This window comes from Sus scrofa, chromosome 17 (assembly GCF_000003025.6).
Source record: "Sus scrofa isolate TJ Tabasco breed Duroc chromosome 17, Sscrofa11.1, whole genome shotgun sequence".
NCBI lineage: Eukaryota > Metazoa > Chordata > Mammalia > Artiodactyla > Suidae > Sus > Sus scrofa.
This window is the reverse complement of record NC_010459.5, coordinates 48,800,066-48,819,559: the sequence shown is the minus strand read 5'-3', so window position 1 is coordinate 48,819,559 and position 19,494 is coordinate 48,800,066. Positions and strand designations below refer to the sequence as shown.

The 19,494-nt window shown below is 47.1% G+C and overlaps 1 protein-coding gene across 1 annotated transcript; it reads left to right on the top strand.

The window, feature by feature from the left end:
* On the top strand, nt 1,576–5,158 carry TP53RK (TP53 regulating kinase). Its single transcript, XM_003134484.5, has 2 exons — nt 1,576–2,043; nt 3,858–5,158. Exons 1-2 carry the CDS (start codon nt 1,755–1,757, stop codon nt 4,334–4,336), a joined length of 768 nt encoding a protein of 255 aa, XP_003134532.1. The 5' UTR covers nt 1,576–1,754; the 3' UTR covers nt 4,337–5,158.

Here is a 19,494-nt window from a genome sequence, read left to right as displayed (position 1 = left end):
TCGAAACTGCATCCTCACGGATACTGCTGAGCTACAACGGGAACTCCTATTGGGACAATTTTATAGTTAACCTAGGGTAGAGGGGTACATGCTTGGAAACAGGAAGGGCCTTCTTAAGTCAGGATGTATGAATGGGTAACTAGTCTTGTAGGAGCCAGGAGTACATCAGCAAAGGTCTTCATCGTTGTTTGGGAGGCTAAGAGAGCATACAGGCTACCTGGACCTAAAGTTCATTAAACAGTATTAACTACCAAGCCCTTGATGTTAGAGAAGAGATTTACTACACAGAACAGTCATAGGTAGAGTCAGTGGAAGGACAGGAGAAACTATACACACCCAAGATGCTGTCAGTTATGCTAACAGCCATAGAGAGGGGTTCAGACAGATTTGGTAACCATGGAGATGACCATGTGGACACTAACAATTATGATAATGAAAGTACCAACTCGGGAAACTGAGCGCTATAAATAGAATTGGTTCTGGGTGAACTTCAAGTAGGCTGGGCTGATGAAAGATGCTGGAAACCACATTATGCCAACATAAAGGATCTAATGTTTGAAAAGGTGACCTGCCCTGTGTATGAATGAAACTTGCAGGGACTGCGGCTGAGGGTTGGTGTCATAGCAACCCTCAGACCAAAGAGCCTTTCTTCAGTATTTCAAACAAGGTCTCCATGGTGAGGGAGGGAAAATGAACACATCAAGAGTGTATGCAATCCACCAGGAACTCTGATGAACAAGATCTTATTTAATATTAATAGGCAATTGCTAAAGTAAAAGTAATGATCTTCGTCCTGAAGATGATGAATCTGAAACTCAGAGAAATAGTGTTTGTTGCTCCATCCCACAGTGCGGCAGGCACTTCAGGCTGCCTTCCATTTGTGTGAGTGTGCACATATATAAAAAAAAAAAAAACATGGAAAAAAACTTTATACAGTGGTTGGTGGTGGGGCAGACTGGTGACAGGAATAGGCATTCTTTAATTTTTCATGCATGCAAAATTGTGTATCATATGAATTTGTTACAGCAATTAAAGCAAAGGGTAAAAATTTGTTTGCTAAGCACTCCCAGTCAGCTTGGTTTGTCTCCTTTGGAAAACTCGACAACCTCATATGCCCGCCACCTTCTCTGACTCTGAATCTTTTTCTCCTGTAAAATGGGCTTTCATCATTTAATCTTATTCCCCCAGAATGCACTCAATAATTCGTAGCTATTATTATCTTAGCGCTAAAGACATGGGCCACGTGGTTTACTGCCCACCTGCCACACCTAATTCTGATTAGTTTAAGCCCCCTTTGGGGGGAATCAGGAGCTCGGGGACGAGGAGTTCCAAAAAGAGAACTCTTGTGGGTTTAGTTCCCTTGGAACCAGAGACTCCCTAGGCAAGCAAGTTCCCAAAGAGTTTTCCGCGAGAGGCGCCGAAAGTTTCCGGAAATAGCCGAAGGTCTGGGAGGCGGGGCCACAATAGCCGCCAGCTAGAGTCGCCAAAGGCTTCCGGAAACAGCCGAGGAGTGGGAAGACTGGTTTACCGAGAGTTGCCGAGAGTTTACGGAGGTAGCCGGAAGATCCGGGAGGCGGGGCCACGAGGCTTAGAAAAGAGCCGAAAGCTTGAGGGGCGGAACCACTTCCACAAGGCGGAAGTGTCGGCGTTCGGGTGGCGGAAGAGGTCCGAGGATTTCCAGAAAGAGCCGAAGCAGCTCCGACAGTTCCCGGAGAGAGACGAGGGGTTCCGAGCGGCGGCGCGGGGACGCAAACATGGCGGCGGCCGGCGCTGCTGTTCCTGCTGCCGAACCGAATGAGGAACCCGCGCCCGCGACGGAAGCGGTGGCCGCGGCCCGGGAGCGGAGCAGTCTCTTCTTGAGGGGCCTGGAGCTGGTGAAGCAGGGTGCCGAGGCGCGCGTGTTCCGCGGCCGCTTCCAAGGCCGCGCGGCCGTGGTGAAGCACCGCTTCCCCAAGGGCTACCGGCACCCGGCGCTGGAGGCGCGGCTCGGCCGGCGACGGACGGTGCAGGAGGCCCGGGCGCTGCTCCGCTGCCGCCGCGCAGGTGAGGCGGCCCGACTCGCGGTCGTGGAGGACCCCGAGGCTCCGCGGTCCGGGCAACGCGGGTGAGGGGGCTCCCCTGCTCTGCAGACCGCGATTTGCCTCAATTTCTCCGTTTGTACCTTCTGCGTGGCCTTCCGTTAAAAAAATGTCATCCTTTCATCCTTCTTTTCATTCATTAATTTTTAAGAAGTCACTTGACCTTGCAGCGACTAGCATTTGCCTCGGAGCCATTGGTGGCAGGTTCACTTCCCGGCTATCCCACTCCTGCTCAAAGTTGAGCATGTCATTTAACTGCCCTGAGCCTTGGTTTTCCCATTTGTACCGTCTCAGCTTTCGAGCATCATCTTTTTATTCATTACTTTTAAGAAGTCTGAATTTAAATACTGCGCTGCTTCATATGTAGTCTTTCAGCAAAGTTATATAACCTCTGCCTCAGTTTCCTCACCTACAAAGGGAAGTCACAGTAGCAGTATTCATCTCATAGGGATGTCGTGACCATTAGACGAGATTATATACGTCGTTTTTTATGTTTGGACGTATGACTGAATCTTAGCGCTCAAACATTAGATTTCATTCAGTTGTTTATTTTTTCATTAAAACACTGCCGAGCACCACCACCAAAAACCTTTCCTCAAATGAGAACGGCAGGCTCAGAGAGAAGTAATTTGCCCAAGGGTACACAGGTAATTAGTGACCCAGCCAGGCTCTCAGGCCCAGAAACACTGGCTTTTCACTTTTGCATTTCCTCCCTTTCTTTCACTGGTATTTTTTAGGCATATACTGTACCCCCAAGACATTGTTAGGTGCTGGGAGATCTGGAGGAAATTCAGTAGCAAATGCATCTCTGGACATGCTTGGACTTAACAAAGTGATTCGTGTGTTCATATTTTCTATTTTCACCCTTTCCAGGATCTAAGTTCTTTTAAGCAAGGGTGGTGGCTATTGCTGCCTGCTGTGTCCCTACTGATTTACCTCCAGTATCTAGAAGTGTCTTACGCATGCTTGACATTCAGTAGAGATTCACTGAATCTTCAGATTCAATGACGTCATTGAATTGTTGGAAGTATTGTTGTTATTGAAGCAGAAATGGAGGCGTAGAGAAATTAATGTGACTTTCCCTCATAAGGAAGGGAGCTGGGATTTGAACTTGTCCTTCCTATCTATGAAGATGAATCTGAAAGCCAACATGCTGCTCGGCCTCCTGCTCCTGTCCTTGTCGGATAGAAACTGCTTTGACTGGGCTGTGCTTACCCTTCTGGCTCTTTGTTTTGTATTTTAGGGAGTAAGCATTACAAATGAAGTCCAGTCATAAAGGGTGGAAGGGGAATTCCTGTTGTGGCACAGTGGAAACAAATCTGACTAGTATCCTTGAGGATGTGGGTTTGATTCCTGGCCTTGCTCAGTGGGTTAAGGATCTGGCTTAGACACAAGCTGTGGTATAGGTCAAAGACAGCTCAGATCTGGTGTTGCTGTGGCTGTGGTGTAGGCCAGCAGCTGCAGCTCTGATTCAGCCCCTAGCCTGGGAACCTCCATGTGCCATAGGTGTGGGCCTTAAAATTAAAAAAAAAAAAAAGCATAAAAATAAATGGTAGAAGGGAGGAGGTAGCTTTGGCACTGCTGACCCTTGCTGTGGGGAGGTCTAAACACAGTCCTGCAGGGGCAACTTCTGGAGGAGTTAAGCTGCACCATTCTACAGTATTCCTAAATCTTTTTCCCAAAACACACAGATATACACTGTGAAAAACTGGCTCAGTTTGAACATTAGGCTTACTATTAAAAAAAAAAAAAAGAATCTAACCCGTGTCTTGGTTGCAGGGATATGTGCCCCGGTTGTCTTTTTTGTGGACTATGCTTCCAACTGTTTATTCATGGAAGAAATTGAAGGCTCAGTGACTGTTCGAGATTATATAGAATCCACTATGGAGACTGAAAACTCTCCCCAGAGTCTCCTCGGCTTAGCCAAGAAAATCGGGCAGGTTTTGGCTCGCATGCACGACGAAGACCTCATTCACGGTGATCTCACCACGTCCAACATGCTCCTGAAACCCCCGCTGGAAGAACTGAACATCGTGCTCATAGACTTTGGGCTGAGTTTCATTTCAGCACTTCCAGAAGATAAGGGAGTGGACCTGTACGTGCTAGAGAAAGCCTTCCTCAGTACCCATCCCAACACCGAGACTGTATTTGAAGCCTTTCTAAAGAGCTATGCCGCCGCCTCCAAAAAGGCCAGGCCAGTGCTAAAAAAATTAGATGAGGTGCGCCTGCGAGGGAGAAAGAGGTCCATGGTTGGGTAGAAGAACGTGCGTGACGACCACAGACAGTTCAGCCACTCACCTCACAGTAAATTTGAAGGAATGCTATGAATATGGGATTCGACCTAAATAAAGGTGGTGAGGTATTTTAAGTGCTGTCTGTGATCCCGCTTGTCGAGTGGTGTTATCCACTGTTGACTGTTGTCAAGAGCTTGCTGTGTCCCTAAGACACGTTCTGGCAGAACTGGGTATTCAGACTACCCCTCAGACAGGCTTTCTCTGCAATTGTGACGTGTGTACCTCAGATCCAAGGGCGGCGTTACCAAACATTGAGCCTCATACTGAGAACATTATTCTCTTTTTAGTCCTTTGGTTGAGACAAGGCCAGTCTCAGCTGGTGACAGTACGTATTTATCAGCCCTCTTACCTAGCGTTTTTTTTTTGTTGTTGTTGTGTTCTTGACATATTCCACTTGAAACGAGTACAGTGCTATACAACCAGCATTTTTAAAAAGAAATGGAATCAGGGATTAGAAAATATCAGCGCACATTACATGTAGTATTGTAAGTATTGTTTTATGAAACTTGTTTCATTGTGTATATAGAAGTATACTAGGTTTTGCTCTAAAATACATTTCTTTTTGAGGGGCATGGTAAAAAAAAAAGATGAAAAATGCTACTTAACTACAGTTTTTCTTTTTTGAAAGAGCAGGCTCATAACTTTCAGGCAACTGAAATTTTGTACAAGACTTTTTATTTTTGTTTGCTCTGTGTTTTTATAGTTACCTTCTGATTAAGACAAGCGATTGGTATAAAGTGCTTTTTAGTTTCTGTGGGTAATAAAGGTAAGTTGATTTATATCAAAGACAGTAATATAAGCAAAAATGCTGAAGCGGCTTGGGAATGACTGAAGTGTGGTAGAACCTGGTTTAAGGGAAGGTGCAGGAAAAATGATTTAAGATGCAAAGTGCCACATATTAGCTCACACTTAGCCTCAATGTTTTCCCCCAAAGAAGGTGTGTGTTTGGGAGGGAGGCGGGTATAATTAAATATCTCTTAGGGTTCCCCTTGTGGCTCAGTGGTAATGAACCTGACTAGTATCCATGAGGACAGGGGTTCGATCCCTGGCCCCACTCAGTAGGTTAAGGAGCCCATGTTGCTGTGAGCTGTGGTGTAGGCCGGCAGCTGCAGCTCTGATTCGACCAGTAGCCCAGGAACTTCCATATGTCATGGGTGTGGCCCTGAAAAGCAAAAAGAAAAAAAATCCTCCTTGTAAATTCCTACTAGGAAGTCAGAATTTTGCATACCTGGCGCTGTGTTGGGTATCAGGTGCAGTGATGAACAAGAGGATCAAGATGGAGCAAACATTCTGGTGAGACCTGGACCATGTCAGTTTCGTTTGCCATAGTCATCACCCTGCACATGGCAGGCACCCAGCGATGAGTGAAAATGTCTCTTCCTGGGTCACAGTGACTAGGAGAGAGGAGAACTAGCACCATGGGCTGGTTACCCCACATCAGGCTTTGTGCCAGGAATTTTCATATTAGATCTAAAACAAAGATAAGTCAGGTATTGTCCCCATTTGATAGGTGGGGAAACAGGCTCAAAAAGGCAGGAACTTGTCTAAGATGTCACAGAGAGCAAGGGGTACTTTTCCCTGGCTCCAAAGCCCACATGCTTTGCACTGATCCTTTGAGAAATGAGATGCTGGATATGACACATCTTTTTATTACCGTGACATATATTGGCATTATGTTACCTTATTTTCAGAGAATTCCAAGGCCACAGTGGCTGGCCATAATTTTTTCAACGGATATTCTCAGTGTGACTGAGGGCTCATCCCCAGTTTCCTCACATACTATGAGGCCAGTAAGGCTAAGCTCTACCTTGTGGGGAGAACAGTTGACCCACAGGCGCAGGCGATAAGCCAACAGTTACCTCGCACTTGCTGTGGGACAGAGGGGACATGAATCTCTCAGGAAACTAAGTACCGAAGACAGTTTCAGACGAGGATGAGGGCTGTAAAGGATGCTGAGGTCCTGAGTGATCTCTAGGGCTGGGGGGGGGCCGAGTGGTCAGGGAAAGGCTCTGACATTGGAACTAAGACCTGACAGAGAACCGGAGATGGGGGAAGGAGTAACATTCCTTGAGGGACAGCAAGGCCGGTGGGCTGGTTTACTGCGAGCGAGCGGGAGAGCAGGAAATGAGATCAGAGAGGTGGGTAAACACCGGATCCCACAGGGCCTTGTGACAAGGTCGGGTTAGTCTTAACACGACTCGAGGTTTTAAACCGGGAGGATCTGATTTATGTTGTGAAAGGATGACATTGGTAGAAAAAGGGCTGCAGGGCGCCAGGGCGGAGGCAAGAAACCAGTGAGAAGTCAACATTGCACCTGTGATGATGGTAGCCCAGGGTGGAGGTGTCAGTGAGCAAGTGCGTGTGACATGGCAGGCGGCCCCCGGCCGTGGAGGTGGCAGCAGCAGTAGGGGAGGAAAATCGACCCCTGCAGGCCTGGAGAGGGATCTGGAGACCCTGGAGAAACTTCATGCGTGTTCCCAGGAGGAGGGGCGGTCCAGCTTCAGACTCAGCCTGTGGTCAGGGCTGGGAAATGAGGACTAACGAGGCTTCCTAGGCGAGCAGTGGGTTCCTTTCCTCGGTCAGTGTCTCACAAAAGGCTAAGGAACCCGCTGCAATCCCAAATCCCTCCAAGCTGGCATGGGACAGCCTGTGCTCTGCGTCAGTGAACCAGTGGCACCAGCAGCAATGGGTGAATTCCCATGGGACCCTCTCAGACATTCTTAGCAACACAAAGTATCATGTCCCTAGGGTCAGGGTAAGTGACAGAGCTGCCATTCAAACCCATGTTTTTAACAGCAGTTGCTAAATTCTTTGTATGCATTAACTCATCTTACAGGGGAGGCACCTGAGGCACAGAGAATTGTCTTGCCCGAGGTCACATAGCTAAAGAGTGACAGAGCCAGGGCCGTGTGATGTGGTACAGATGTCTCCAACACTGAAAAGGACACAGCCCACATCTGGAGCATTCAAAAGAACTCTTGTGGCCACAGAATGGAGTGGCCCAGACCTGGCCTAGTGAATGCCCCATGCAGGCGGCTTCTTGTTAAATGAGATGAGCTGGCTGAGGGGTGCGGGAACATCTGCTTTAGTGAAGCATTTGGGGTATGATCTCTGCTGAAACTGAGAAAGTCAGCCTGAATTCTGATCCTGGTTCTAAAACAATTTTATTTACAAAAACAAGCAGCTGTTTTGTGCACCATAGTTTGACAGTTTTCTTGGGGGAGGAGGGAGCAGGGGGGCTGGTCACGCTCATGGCATATGAAGTTCCTAGGTCAGGGATCGAACCCACATCACAGCAGCGACCTGAGCCACAGCAGTGACAACACCATCCTTAAACTGCTGCACCACTAGGGAACTCCTGATTTTTAAAAATAATTAAAGTATTTGTCTCAGTTACTGGGTCTTAGGGGCCCTCTTGAATTTGCCCTGGGCAAGTGCTTCTCTTGCCTCACCCTAGTCCTGACCTGGCTGTCCCACCCTCTTTTGGGGAACTGGGGATCTCCTGTGTCCTAAATTCAAGGCCCTGCAGCTCCTAAGGACTAATCCCCTTTCCCCCAGCCCAGTGGTGTGGCTCTCCTTGGCCACCAGAGGTCGCAAGTTACTGTCATTCTCGGTGCAAAGAAGTGAAAAAAACTTCGTTCCCCTTGCATCCTCCTCACCTGCACTTCCATCCTCCTCACCTCCACTTCCTCTCCTCCTTGTTCTCTTCACTCCTCTTTTTTTTTCTATTTCCCTCCCTCCCTCCTCCTCTCCCTTGAACTTGTTCATTTATTCACTCAACTCCTTAGCCAGGCATCCAAATGTGGCCACCGTGCTGATCACTCAGGGTCCTAGTCAGGAAGGCAGACCTGAAGTGGGACGTCTGGTTCCCTCCTGTCTTGATTCTGTCATCCATTCTCTCACTTCACTCACTCACTCACTCACTCACCCGGCGTTTACCGAGCACGTTGGCTGTGTTGGGCTCTGTGCTGGATCCTGAAGAAGGTACAGTGATGAGGAAGTCCCTGTACCACCCTGAGCCCCAGCGCTTCTCCTAGTGTGGTCGCAGTCACTGGTTTCCCCACTGCTCCGGCTGCTTCTGCCCCGGCCCCTACATTCCTCTTCACTCAGCAGCCAGAGACACCCTGAAAAGCCAGAGGATGCCACTCCCCTCTTCAGAAGTCCCATCCTATGTCTCCTTGCTCAGCAGCTGCATGGCTTGAGAACCCCCTCACTGCACCTCTGTGAGCCTCAGTGTCCTCATCTGTGAGATGGACTAATCACGACCCCTCCCTTGTGGAGCTGCAGCGAGTAAGCACTCTGCTGGGTCAGAATCCCCAGGAAGTAGACTCTGGCGCAGTTCAGCATGTAGGATGTTTGCTGAGGTGCCAGCCTCCACTTTCGGGAAGGAAGCAAGAGTGGGTAGAGGGAGAATTGGGGCTGAAGCCAGACCCGACAACAGCCTCAGCCTCCAGCTACAGTGGCCCCGCAGAGATGTCCCACGGTGGACTGAGATGGCCAGGCCTTCATAATCCCACATCACGTAGGCATGCTCGGGCCACCCCTGGAGGGGTCTGGGTTTGGATGAGGCCACTCTGCTTGTGACTTGATCCCTGAAACGGGGACAGATGGAGGCTGCCCGCTCACCATGCCTCCATCTGGGGCAATCACTCCTGCCTTGAAGGGGACCTGGCTCGCACATCAACACCCCCATAAGCAGTAATGAGATAATGCCCACAGAGCGCTAGCACAACACTTGGCACGTGCTAAAAATTAGTTGTTGTTATTGTTATATAATTTATATTGCTTCTATTTTTAGAGACCAACAAACAGGCAATTGTAATTCAGCATCACGTGCTCCACTTCTAAGCCAAGGTACACAGAAGAGCATTGCCTGGCCCCAGCCCTAATCTGTCGGAATCAAAAGGTTTGGGGCTGGGCTGAGAATTTGCATTTCTAACGACTTTCTAGGTGAGGCTGAGGCTGCTGTTCTGAGACCACTGGCCTAAGGAAAATCAGGGTGTTTCATGGGAAGATCAGGAAATGGGTGCTGGGAGGGCAGAAACAGCAGTTATATGTTCTACCCATTTTACAGATGAGGAGGCTCGCAGATGCTAGGCACCTTGCCCAGAGTCATCTGCCTATAGTGGTGGGGATGGCGCTGGACATCGTCTGTTGCCTACCAAAAGCCACCCCCCTGATTCCTTCAGACAGAGCCTCAATTCGTCCAGGTGTTTGTTGGGTGCAGATAGCTTCATCTCAGGAAAGCTCAATTGGTCCCTGATATTAGGGATGGGCCTGTGACATTTTTCTGGCCAATAAGATACAAGAGAAAATCTGCAAAGTTTGCTTTGAGGGAAGATTTTGGTTCTTTTTTTTTTTTTTTTTTTTTTTTTTTTTGTCTTTTTGCATTTTCTAGGGCCGCTTCCCTCGGCGTAAGGAGGTTCTCAGGCTAGGGGTCGAATCAGAGCTATAGTCACCGGCCTACGCCAGAGCCACAGCAACGTGGGATCCAAGCTGCGTCTGTGACCTACACCACAGCTCATGCAACCCCGGATCCTTAACCCACTGAGCAATGCCAGGGATCAAACCCGCAACCCCATGGTTCCTAGTCGGATTGGTTAACCACTGCGCCATGACGGGAACTCCGGAAGATTTTTCTTCTTATAGAAGGTGAGAGAATTCTTTCTAAGCTCACTCCAATACACCCCTATCAACAGGGCCTGCCTTTATTTTTTTTTTTTTTTAAGGCCACATGTGTGGCGTATGGAAGTTCCCAGGCTAGGGGTGGAATCGGAGCTTGCAGCTGCCAGCCACAGCCACAGCCACAGCCAACACAGGATCGGAGCCACATCTGTGACCTACACCTCAGTTCACAGAAACACCGGATACTTAACCCACTGAGCAAGGCCAGGGATTGAATCCGAATCCTCATGGTTACTAGTTAGGTTCGTTACTGCTGAGCCACAACAGGAATGCCAACAGTGTTGGCCTTTAAATGCAGTGGTGATAACTGGAGGTTCAGCAGCTATCTTGAGACCATGAGGCGATCCTTGAAGGCAAAGAGTCAATGAAAGGAAGACAATAGAGAGGTGGGCAGAGTATGAGTCCAGCTCTGGTGATATCAGACCTCAAATCTCTTTTCCTTGACTTACACATGCATAAGTAAACATCTTTCAAGCTGTAGCTGCAGTTAATCAGGTTTTCTAGCATTTGAAGCCCAAAACATTCCTAACCAAAACAGATGCAGAGCCCAGTCCCCCCAAAGCCATACTTGTTCTGTGGCATCTCATGCCTTTCTGGGTCAGGTTGGGGCATATGAGGCAGTGTGGGCCTCTCTATTGATATCAGAGTGAGGGGGTAATGACAGATGAGTCCAGCCCTTTCACTCCAGGAACCACAAGGCAAGACTACTGGACTGAGATTCAGCCTACTCAAGGCCTGGCCAACTCTGCCACTAACTTCCTCTTTGAATTTGAGGAAAATTCCAAACTTCTCTGGGCCTCAGTTTCCCCATCTGTGGACATTTTTGTTGGGTCCATGTAGTGTTTGTTTTTTGGATGCCAGTGTGGAAACGATTATGATGGTTTCATATAAACATCCAGATACCTGACTTCTCTGGAAACATCGTCAGGAGATCCAGCCACACTGGACTCCCGTTCCAGCACCTTCCCTTTGATAGAGGGACTTGTGATCACCAATTCCCCCCACTCCCACCCTCCCCATTCCCCTTGACCGTGAGGCCTGCTGCCAGTCACCATATCATCATGCTCATCCTGCTCTTCTCGGATAGAGCTGAGAGGAGGGTGAAGTATTTCTTACTCCTAGGACCTTTTCACTCTCAGGCCACTTGTCCCTGTAGACCTTGAATTTGCAATCCCCAGATAAGATGGTCTGTATCTTTTCCAGGGATCATACAAGCATCTCAAAATGCAGCCTGTTCAGAAACTGCTGGTTCCAGCCCTTGGTCTCTGCTCCTGCTCAGCTTCCCTGTGGTAGGAATGACTCCCCTTGACTCCTCTCTCCCACCCACCCCATCCCCACCTGACCCGGCAGTAAATCTTGTTAGCTTTACTTCCAAAAGACAGTCAGGAAGCTGGGAGAGTGGCTACTCTTGGGGGAGGGATGGAGATTTGGACAGAGGCTTCTGGGGGCTTCTGGGAGGAGAGGTAAGTTCTGTTTCTCAAGCTTGGTGCTGGTTACATGAATGGCTATAAAACTTTATCCAACCACATGCATACTTCTGATGGGTGTACCTTCCTGTATGTCTGTTACACATCAATAAAGAGCTTATGGGAGTTCCCACTGTGGCACAGCGGGTTAAGGATCTGACATTGCCACAGCAGTGGTGTAGGTCACATCTGCAGCTCAGATTTGGTCCCTGGCCCAGGAACTTCCAAATGCCACAGATGTAGCTGAAAAAGAAAAAAAACTAAAGAGCTTATGAATATAGCACTAGAATCTACCGCTAGGTCCCCCTCATGGCCACCCCCCTGGCTTAGGCCAGGTGATCTTCTTGAACCATCCCAGCTATTTCCTCACCAGACTCCCTGCTTCTGCCTCATCCTCATGGGCTGTTTTCCACACAGCAGCCTGGGGAATCTGGTGTGAGCTCAGTTCAGATCATGTCATTCCTCTGTCCAGAACACTCCAGTGTGTCCACCTTCCTCAGGGTCAAAGACTCACCTGCCCCCACCCTAACACTCTTACCTGTCTGACCCCCCCTCTTCTCACTTTGGGTCAGCCGCACTGTTCTTCCAATAAGCAGTCATGCTCCTATCTCGGGGCCATTGTATTTGCTGTTCCCTTTGCCTGCCACACTGTTCCTCACAGATCCTCACATGGCCACTTCCTTCACTTCTTTCAAGTCTCTGCCAAACACCCCTTTGTCTTTCATGAGCACTCTATGTAGAAGGTAACAACCCCTTAGCCCTGTGCCTCAGCTTTCCCCAGGTCTCAGCTTTATCTCCATCCCATTCACAAGCACCTGCTACCATTTATATTCACTTGCACATTCGCTTGCTTCCCATCCGCTCTGTGGGCAGAGGCCTTGTTTGCCCCGTTACTCAAGCCCTGGTTTCTGTATTGGTGCCTGGAAGGTAGTGGGTGCTCTGTAAACATTTACTGAATTGAACTGAATTCCCTCATACAAGTCCAGCCTGCTTGTTGGAAAGAAAAGGAACCACGTGAGCCTGTCTCCCACTATGCCGCGTGCACACACACACACACACACACACCCACACACCACCTACCCACAGTCTTCCCTGCTGGAGGCAAAGCAGAGTAGGGTCCTGGCCTGCAGCTTGGAACAAAAAATAGTCAGAACCCAGGGGGTTGGTGCTGATCAAAGGCCTCCTGGAATTTGTAAACCTTCATTCTCTGCCCTGGAGAGAGGGAGTTAGGGGAATGGCCTGGAATCCAGAGTTAGTTGCAGCTCCAGGCCAGGGGAGTCCAGGGCCTGCCCCTTTCCCTGTAGTGAGGAAAGGCCCTGCAGGGTCAAATTGCTTGACCCTCTGGCTCCAGGGCATCTCAAAGGGTGACTCATCCCAAGCCCAGCCTCAGCCCCACCTCCTGGGACTTGCTTCAAAGCCAATATTGCTCTTGGAGCTGCAGAGGCCTCAACCAAAATGTCACACTGAAAGATGCTGACTGTGGTACGGGGCTCAGTGAGGGCAGGAGGGCAGGCACTGCGAGTCCCTTTTGTGCAGGTGAAGTAGAAAACTGATGCCTGTATCCCCCTCAGCTCTCTTCCCTCTCTCTGCTTTATTCTTCTTCATCTCCCTAAGCACCATATGATATGCTATATATTTCATGCATGCATCTTAAAGAGCTACCAAAACAAAAGTTCTACGAGAGCCGAGACTTTAGTTTCATTTGAGCACTTCTCTAGCCCTAACATCCGTAATGATGCCTGGTACCTACTATGCCACTCAATTTGTATTTGTTGAATGAATGATATGTATGATTTCAGTCAGTGTTCATTAAGTTCATTAAGAATGTTCAATGTTCATTCATTTTCAGCCAATGTTCAGTTAGTCAAGTTATTGAACCTCTGCTATGTTCCGGGAACTGGGACTGTGGCAGGGAACAATCTGGCCTCCTTATTTTCATGGGCCTTCATCTGGGAGGGAATAATTTCTAATGGTGAATCATGCTGTGAGGGAAGTAACTCAGGGGATTTTGTAAAGAATGGGTGTGTAGAGTTGAGAAGTCTTTATTTCATTAGATCGGGTAGTCATGGAGGCTGCTTTGAGGAGGTGAGATTTGAATTGAGACCTGAGTGAGGAGAAGGAACCAGCCACTGTGAGGGGCTGGAAGGGAAGATGTGGGGGGAAGGGATCCAGGCAGAGGGGGCAGTCCATGCAAAGACTGGCATGTCCAAGGAGCAGGAAGAATGTCACAAAGGGGGTGGCACTCATGGCTGAGGGGAAGGCAGGTGTGACATGGGGTTGAAGAATGAAGTCGGACTCAATCATTCGTGTAAGTGCCCAGCACAGTGCTTGGCTCATAACAAGCCCTTAGTAACTGGGCTGCTATATATATATAGAGAGAGAGAATACATGCGCGCGCGCACACACACACACACTTTACAGAGATTATCTGCTTTAAAAAGGGGAGTAGCCATGTGTATCTTTGGGATTTCAGCTCTGTTGTGCACTGGCTGTGGGACTTTGGACAGACGTCTTAATTTCTCTGAGCCTTAGTTTCCTTATCTGTCCAATGGGCACACATTGGGAATGAAAATAAATGATAGTCAAACCATCCATTGACTGTGGGTGTTCTTTAAGTATTTCGTCCCATGCTCTACTTCCTTTTCAGTGTAAAGGGGGAAGAAAGAAAGACAAGGAGATGGTTAGTAGGCCCAGCCTTGGAGCTGCCTTCTCTCTGTAGGGTTCTAAGTCATCCAGCTAGAGGCTTCATGTCTGCAGACTCTCCTTCCTATAAGAAGCTCTGTTCCAGGTAAGAAAAGCAACAGCAGTGGCAACAGTTATCTATTGCTGTGTGACAAATTGCTCCAAAGCAATAATGGCATAAAACCACCATTTATTATGTTTGCAGATTATGTAGGTCAGACATTTGGGTGGGGCAGCTCAGGGATGTCTCTGATCTACCATAACTGGGGCCTCAGCTGACAGACTCAAAGGCGAGGGGCTGGAATCATCAGAAGGCTCATCCTCTCACATGCCAGTTAGTTCTTGCTGGCAGCGGGCTGGGAACCTTGGTTTCTCTCTGTGTGGTTTTACTGCCTGGTTTAGTTTGAACTTCAAATATGGAAGTTAAGTTTCAAGGGTGAGTGTCCCAAGAGTGAGGAAACCCGGCAGAAGCTGTACCCTATTTATGGCTTTAACCTTGGAAATTACATCCCATCCATTCTGGCATGTTCTATTGGTTGGTGCATCAAGCCCCCCACCCCCTTTCCAGGGCAGGGACAGAGACCCCCAACTCTCTGTGGGAACTGTTAATCCCGCTGTAAGAGAAGCATATGGAATTCACATATAGGATAGAGGATACATATTGGTGCCATCCTTGGAAAATCTACCACAAGCGGAATACTGATTGTCAGCTATTGAACACTTACTGTGTACAAGTGTTGTGCTCCACCCTCGCTTAGCAAGTCTCCTAACATCCCTATGAGTTACATATAATTTTTGTTCTCATTTCAGATAAGGACACAGAGGCCCAGTGGAATTAAATGTCTTGTCCAGGGTTGCACAGCAAGCAAGCAGTACAGCCAGAATTTGAATGTATCTTTGTCTAATGCAGGGTGACAGACTCAATAAGGTAAACAGAATATTATAAGCTTTAAATAAGTTAGTACAGATAAAGTGCTTTAAGCCGTGCCTGGCACATGAGAAGTGCAGTATATGTGCTTGATATGATTAATGTCATTGTTATTATTATATTGGAGCCATCAAATTGAAACTTCTGCTCTAATAGAAAATATTTGTGGGAGTTCCCTTGTGGTCTAGTGGTTAAGGATCCAGCATTGTCACTGCTGTGGCACAGATTTGAGCCCAGGCCCAGGAACTTTTATGTGCTGTGGGCACAGCCAAAAAAAAAAAAAAAACTGGAAATTGTTTTTACTTTTACTCTCTTAGCTGTTTCCAGAACAAAGGAGCACTGAGTGCAATATACGCTGGTCCCAAATGCCTCCACTTGGGCTTTGGAGAGGGGACCTGAGTTTCTACGATATCAGCTGGTTCAATTTCCCCAGAAATAGTTTTTCCGGTTTGAAATACCCCATCCTCCCACACCCAGGCCTCACATGTCCAAAGTGCTCCCTGCAGGGCCTCGCTGGCCATCCACGGCTGTCTGACACTAACCTGGCTAGAACCTTTGATGAAGCCGACTACTGGGCTGGCTCAAGGTCGGGTCTCCAACCCAAAAGGACATGGGAGAAAGTTTCATCACAGCCTGCAAAGGGTTCATTGGGAAATAACTTGCCCTAGGGGTTTACAGGAATCCTGGACGCATGAACCAGATGAGAAGAGAGCACTGCACCACTCTTTGTGGGCCTTTCTCTTGCCATCTCTTTTTGTTTGTTTGCTTGTGGTTTTTTTTGTTTTTTTTTTTTTTTTTTTTGCTCTTTGAAATGTTGAGAAGTATGTCCAAGACCATACTTCACTTTTTTATTAATGAATTTTATTATTATATTTATAGGTGTACAACAATCATCACAGCCAAATTTGCCATCTCTTGGCTTCTCAAACTTCTGGTCTTTGCATCCAGTTTTTGGAATTTTGCCATAACCATGCACTCTCTGTACTAAGAGTTACTTAGTATTTTTGAGTTGCTTCACATTGTAAACTTTAATGGATTTAACTTAAAAAGAGGATTAGGGAGTTCCTATTGTGGCTCAGCGGTAACAAATCTGACTAGTACCCATGAGGATGCGGGTTCAATCCCTGGCCTCCCTCAACGGGTTAAGGATCTGGCTTTGCCGTGAGCTGTAGTGTAGGTTGCAGTCACGGCTCTGATCTGGTGTTGCTGTGGCTGTGGTGTAGGCAGGCAGCTGCAGCTCTGATTCAGCCCCTAGCCTGGGAACTTCCATATGCCACAGGTGCGACCCTAAAAAGCCATAAATAAATAAATAAATAAATAAATAAATAAATAAATAATTGGTTTAAAATCATGGGCACTAATAAAAAAAAGATATACTTGGAGTTCCCGTAGTGGCGCAGTGGTTAACGAATCCGACTAGGAACCATGAGGTTGTGGGTTCGGTCCCTGTCCTTGCTCAGTGGGTTAACGATCCGGCGTTGCTGTGAGCTGTGGTGTAGGTTTTAGACGCGGCTTGGATCCCGTGTTGCTGTGGCTCTGGCGTAGGCCAGTGGCTACAGCTCCGATTCAACCCCTAGCCTGGGAACCTCCATATGCCGTGGGAGCGGCCCAAAGAAATAGCAAAAAGACAAAAAAAAAAAAAAAAAAAAAAAGATATACTTGCCCTAAGCCAAAAGTCATTATGAGAATAAATAAACCGGAGTTCCTGTCGTGGTACAGTGGTTAACAAATCAGACTAGGAACCATGAGGTTGCAGGTTCGATCCCTGGCCTTGCTCAGTGGGTTAACGATCCGGCCTTGCCAAGAGCTGTGGTGTAGGTTTTAGACGCAGCTTGGATCCTGAGTTGCTGTGGCTCTGGTGTAGGCTGGTGGCTATAGCTGCGATTCAGCCCCTAGCCTGGGAACCTCCATATGCCGAGGGAGCGGCCCAAGAAATGGCAAAAAGACCAAAAAAAAAAAAAAAGAATAAATAAACTGACACTGTCCAATTGCGGCAAGATGTCATCAAAATCTCCCTGGCTGTTACAGAGGGCGTTACTAAGTGTTGGGGCAGGGGGTGTTAAAGAGATACTGCCACCTAGCCAAGGCTCTCTCCATGGGGCAATGAAGAGTTAAAGAAAACTGACACAGGGAATAATGTTCCCCCATGAGATTAAATGCTATTTAAATACTGTCTAGTGGATCATAAAATGATCATATTTACTCACATGTTGAGAAATATTCCACCATCTAATTTGACCTCAACAACAGCTCCTTCCTCTCCTTTCCTCAGAGATTTGAAAACACATCCACACCAAAAACTTGTACACAAACATTTATAGCAGCATTATTCATAATAACCAAAAAGTGGAGACAACTCAAATGTCCATTAAGTGATGAATGGGTAAATAAAATGTGGTATATTCATACAACAGAATATGATTTGGCCATAAAAAGGGAGAAGTACCGATACATGCTACAACATGGATGAACCTTGTCAAAATCACACTAAGTGACACAGAAGCCAGACATAAAGGACCACATATTGTATGATTCCATTTATACAAAATGTCAAAAACAGGCAACTCTATAGAGACAGAAAGCAGAATAGTGGTTATGTATGGCTTTGGACGTTAGAGGGAAATTGGGAGTGACTGTCAATGGGTGTGGGGTTTCTTTTTAGGATGATGAAAAATTTCTAAAATCAGCTATAGAAATGATTGCACTGTTGACCTGTTCACATTCAGTGGATGAATTGTATGCTATGTGAATTATATCCAAGTGAATTTGTTATTAAAATAATGAAAGCAGAATTGTCATGCCGCTTAACCCCCAGCAACAACTGCCTTGTCATTCAGTGTAGAATACTAAGTCCCTGCTCAGCCTTTCAAGACCCTGTGTCCTCTAGTCGCTGGCTGTCCTTCTGATCTCACCTCTGCACCCCAGTTCCTCAATGACTCTAAGCCACATGTTGCTTGCTCATGCCTATGAGCCTTTGCACTTGGCTTTTCCCTCCTCTTGGAATGCTTCCTTCATATACCCAGAGGATCCACTCTCTCACTGTCCTTGGGTCTCTGCTTAATGTAGGGTATTTGGTCACCTGATCATCCAGGGCTTCCCTGACCACCTTATCTGAAATGGGACTCCCACCCCATCACTCTCCATCTCCCTCTCCTGCTTCATTTTCCTCCTAGCACCTGTCATCTTCTCATCTTTATACTATAATACATTTTATCCATTTGTTTATTATTTGTCTCTTCCAACTCCACCACCCGCCCCCAGCACTATCCAACCAAACGTTAAGTTCCATGTAGGCAGAGATTTTAATTTTTTGGTCTTATTCATTATTGTATTCATAGCCTGGTATATAGCCACCATGCAGTCAATATTTATTGACTAAATGGAATGATGAAGGGTGTACACGGTTAACCCCAAGTTTACTGACGAGGAAAACCAAATCTAGTATTCAGATATTAATTGACTGAACCTTGACAGAGCATCTACCACATACCATGCCCAGGCCCTGGAGATGTTAAGTAGCAAAGTTTGGTAGAACTCAAGAGGGCTATGAGAAACTGGATTGAAGTCTCTAGACGTGAAGTGAGAGAAGCCAACTCAGATTTTACGTCAGGGAAATGATTCCACCAGAATCTAATAAAAGATGGATTCGATTTTAGGATTGTGAGAAGTTGGGAAGCAGGTATTCCAGAGGTGGCTCTCAACCCCCGCTGCATATCAGAATCTGCTGCGAGCTCTTAAAAATACTGATGGTCAGGCCATATCCCAGACAAAACAGCCTTTCTAGGGGCAGGGCCTGGGCATCAGCATTTTAAAGTTTCCCAGGTGATTGCAAGTGAAACTAGGGTTGAGAACCACTGCGTTACAATGGTTAGAGGTGTGTAGGTGGCCCTTGTTATCTGATGGTACTAAGTGCTGGGAAGCAGCTTCTTAAGTGAATACACTCAAATTGTTGACAACTCTCATAATCTTTGAGGGGATTGGGTGCTATTTTACTTTGTTTAATGTTTAGTATAAAAAGTCAAATTTCTCGTGTTTAATAAACATATAATGAAACATATCTAATAAAACATCCACTGTGAGTCGTTACTATGTAGTGATTAGGCATGGGGACTCTGGAGCTAGACTGCAGGTATCTGAATCCCCCCTTAATAACTGTGTGTCCTTGGATGAGTAGTTAAGCTTTCTGTACCTCAGTTTCCTTCTTTGCAAAATGGGAATATATTAGGATCTACTTCATAAGGTCATTTTTGTATTCAATGAGCTAGATCATATAAAGCTCTTAGAACAGGCTCTGGCACAGAGTAAGCGCCCAGTGAATGTTGGCTGTTATTATCCGTTAATAAATAAGATAGAAAACCAAC

Excerpts from the sequence above, each read along its gene's own strand:
- TP53RK (XM_003134484.5), top strand. The coding sequence starts at position 1,755 with ATGGCGGCGGCCGGCGCTGCTGTTCCTGCTGCCGAACCGAATGAGGAA. Across the intron at positions 2,044-3,857 it reads GCTCCGCTGCCGCCGCGCAG|GGATATGTGCCCCGGTTGTC; the intron begins GTGAGGCGGCCC and ends TCTTGGTTGCAG.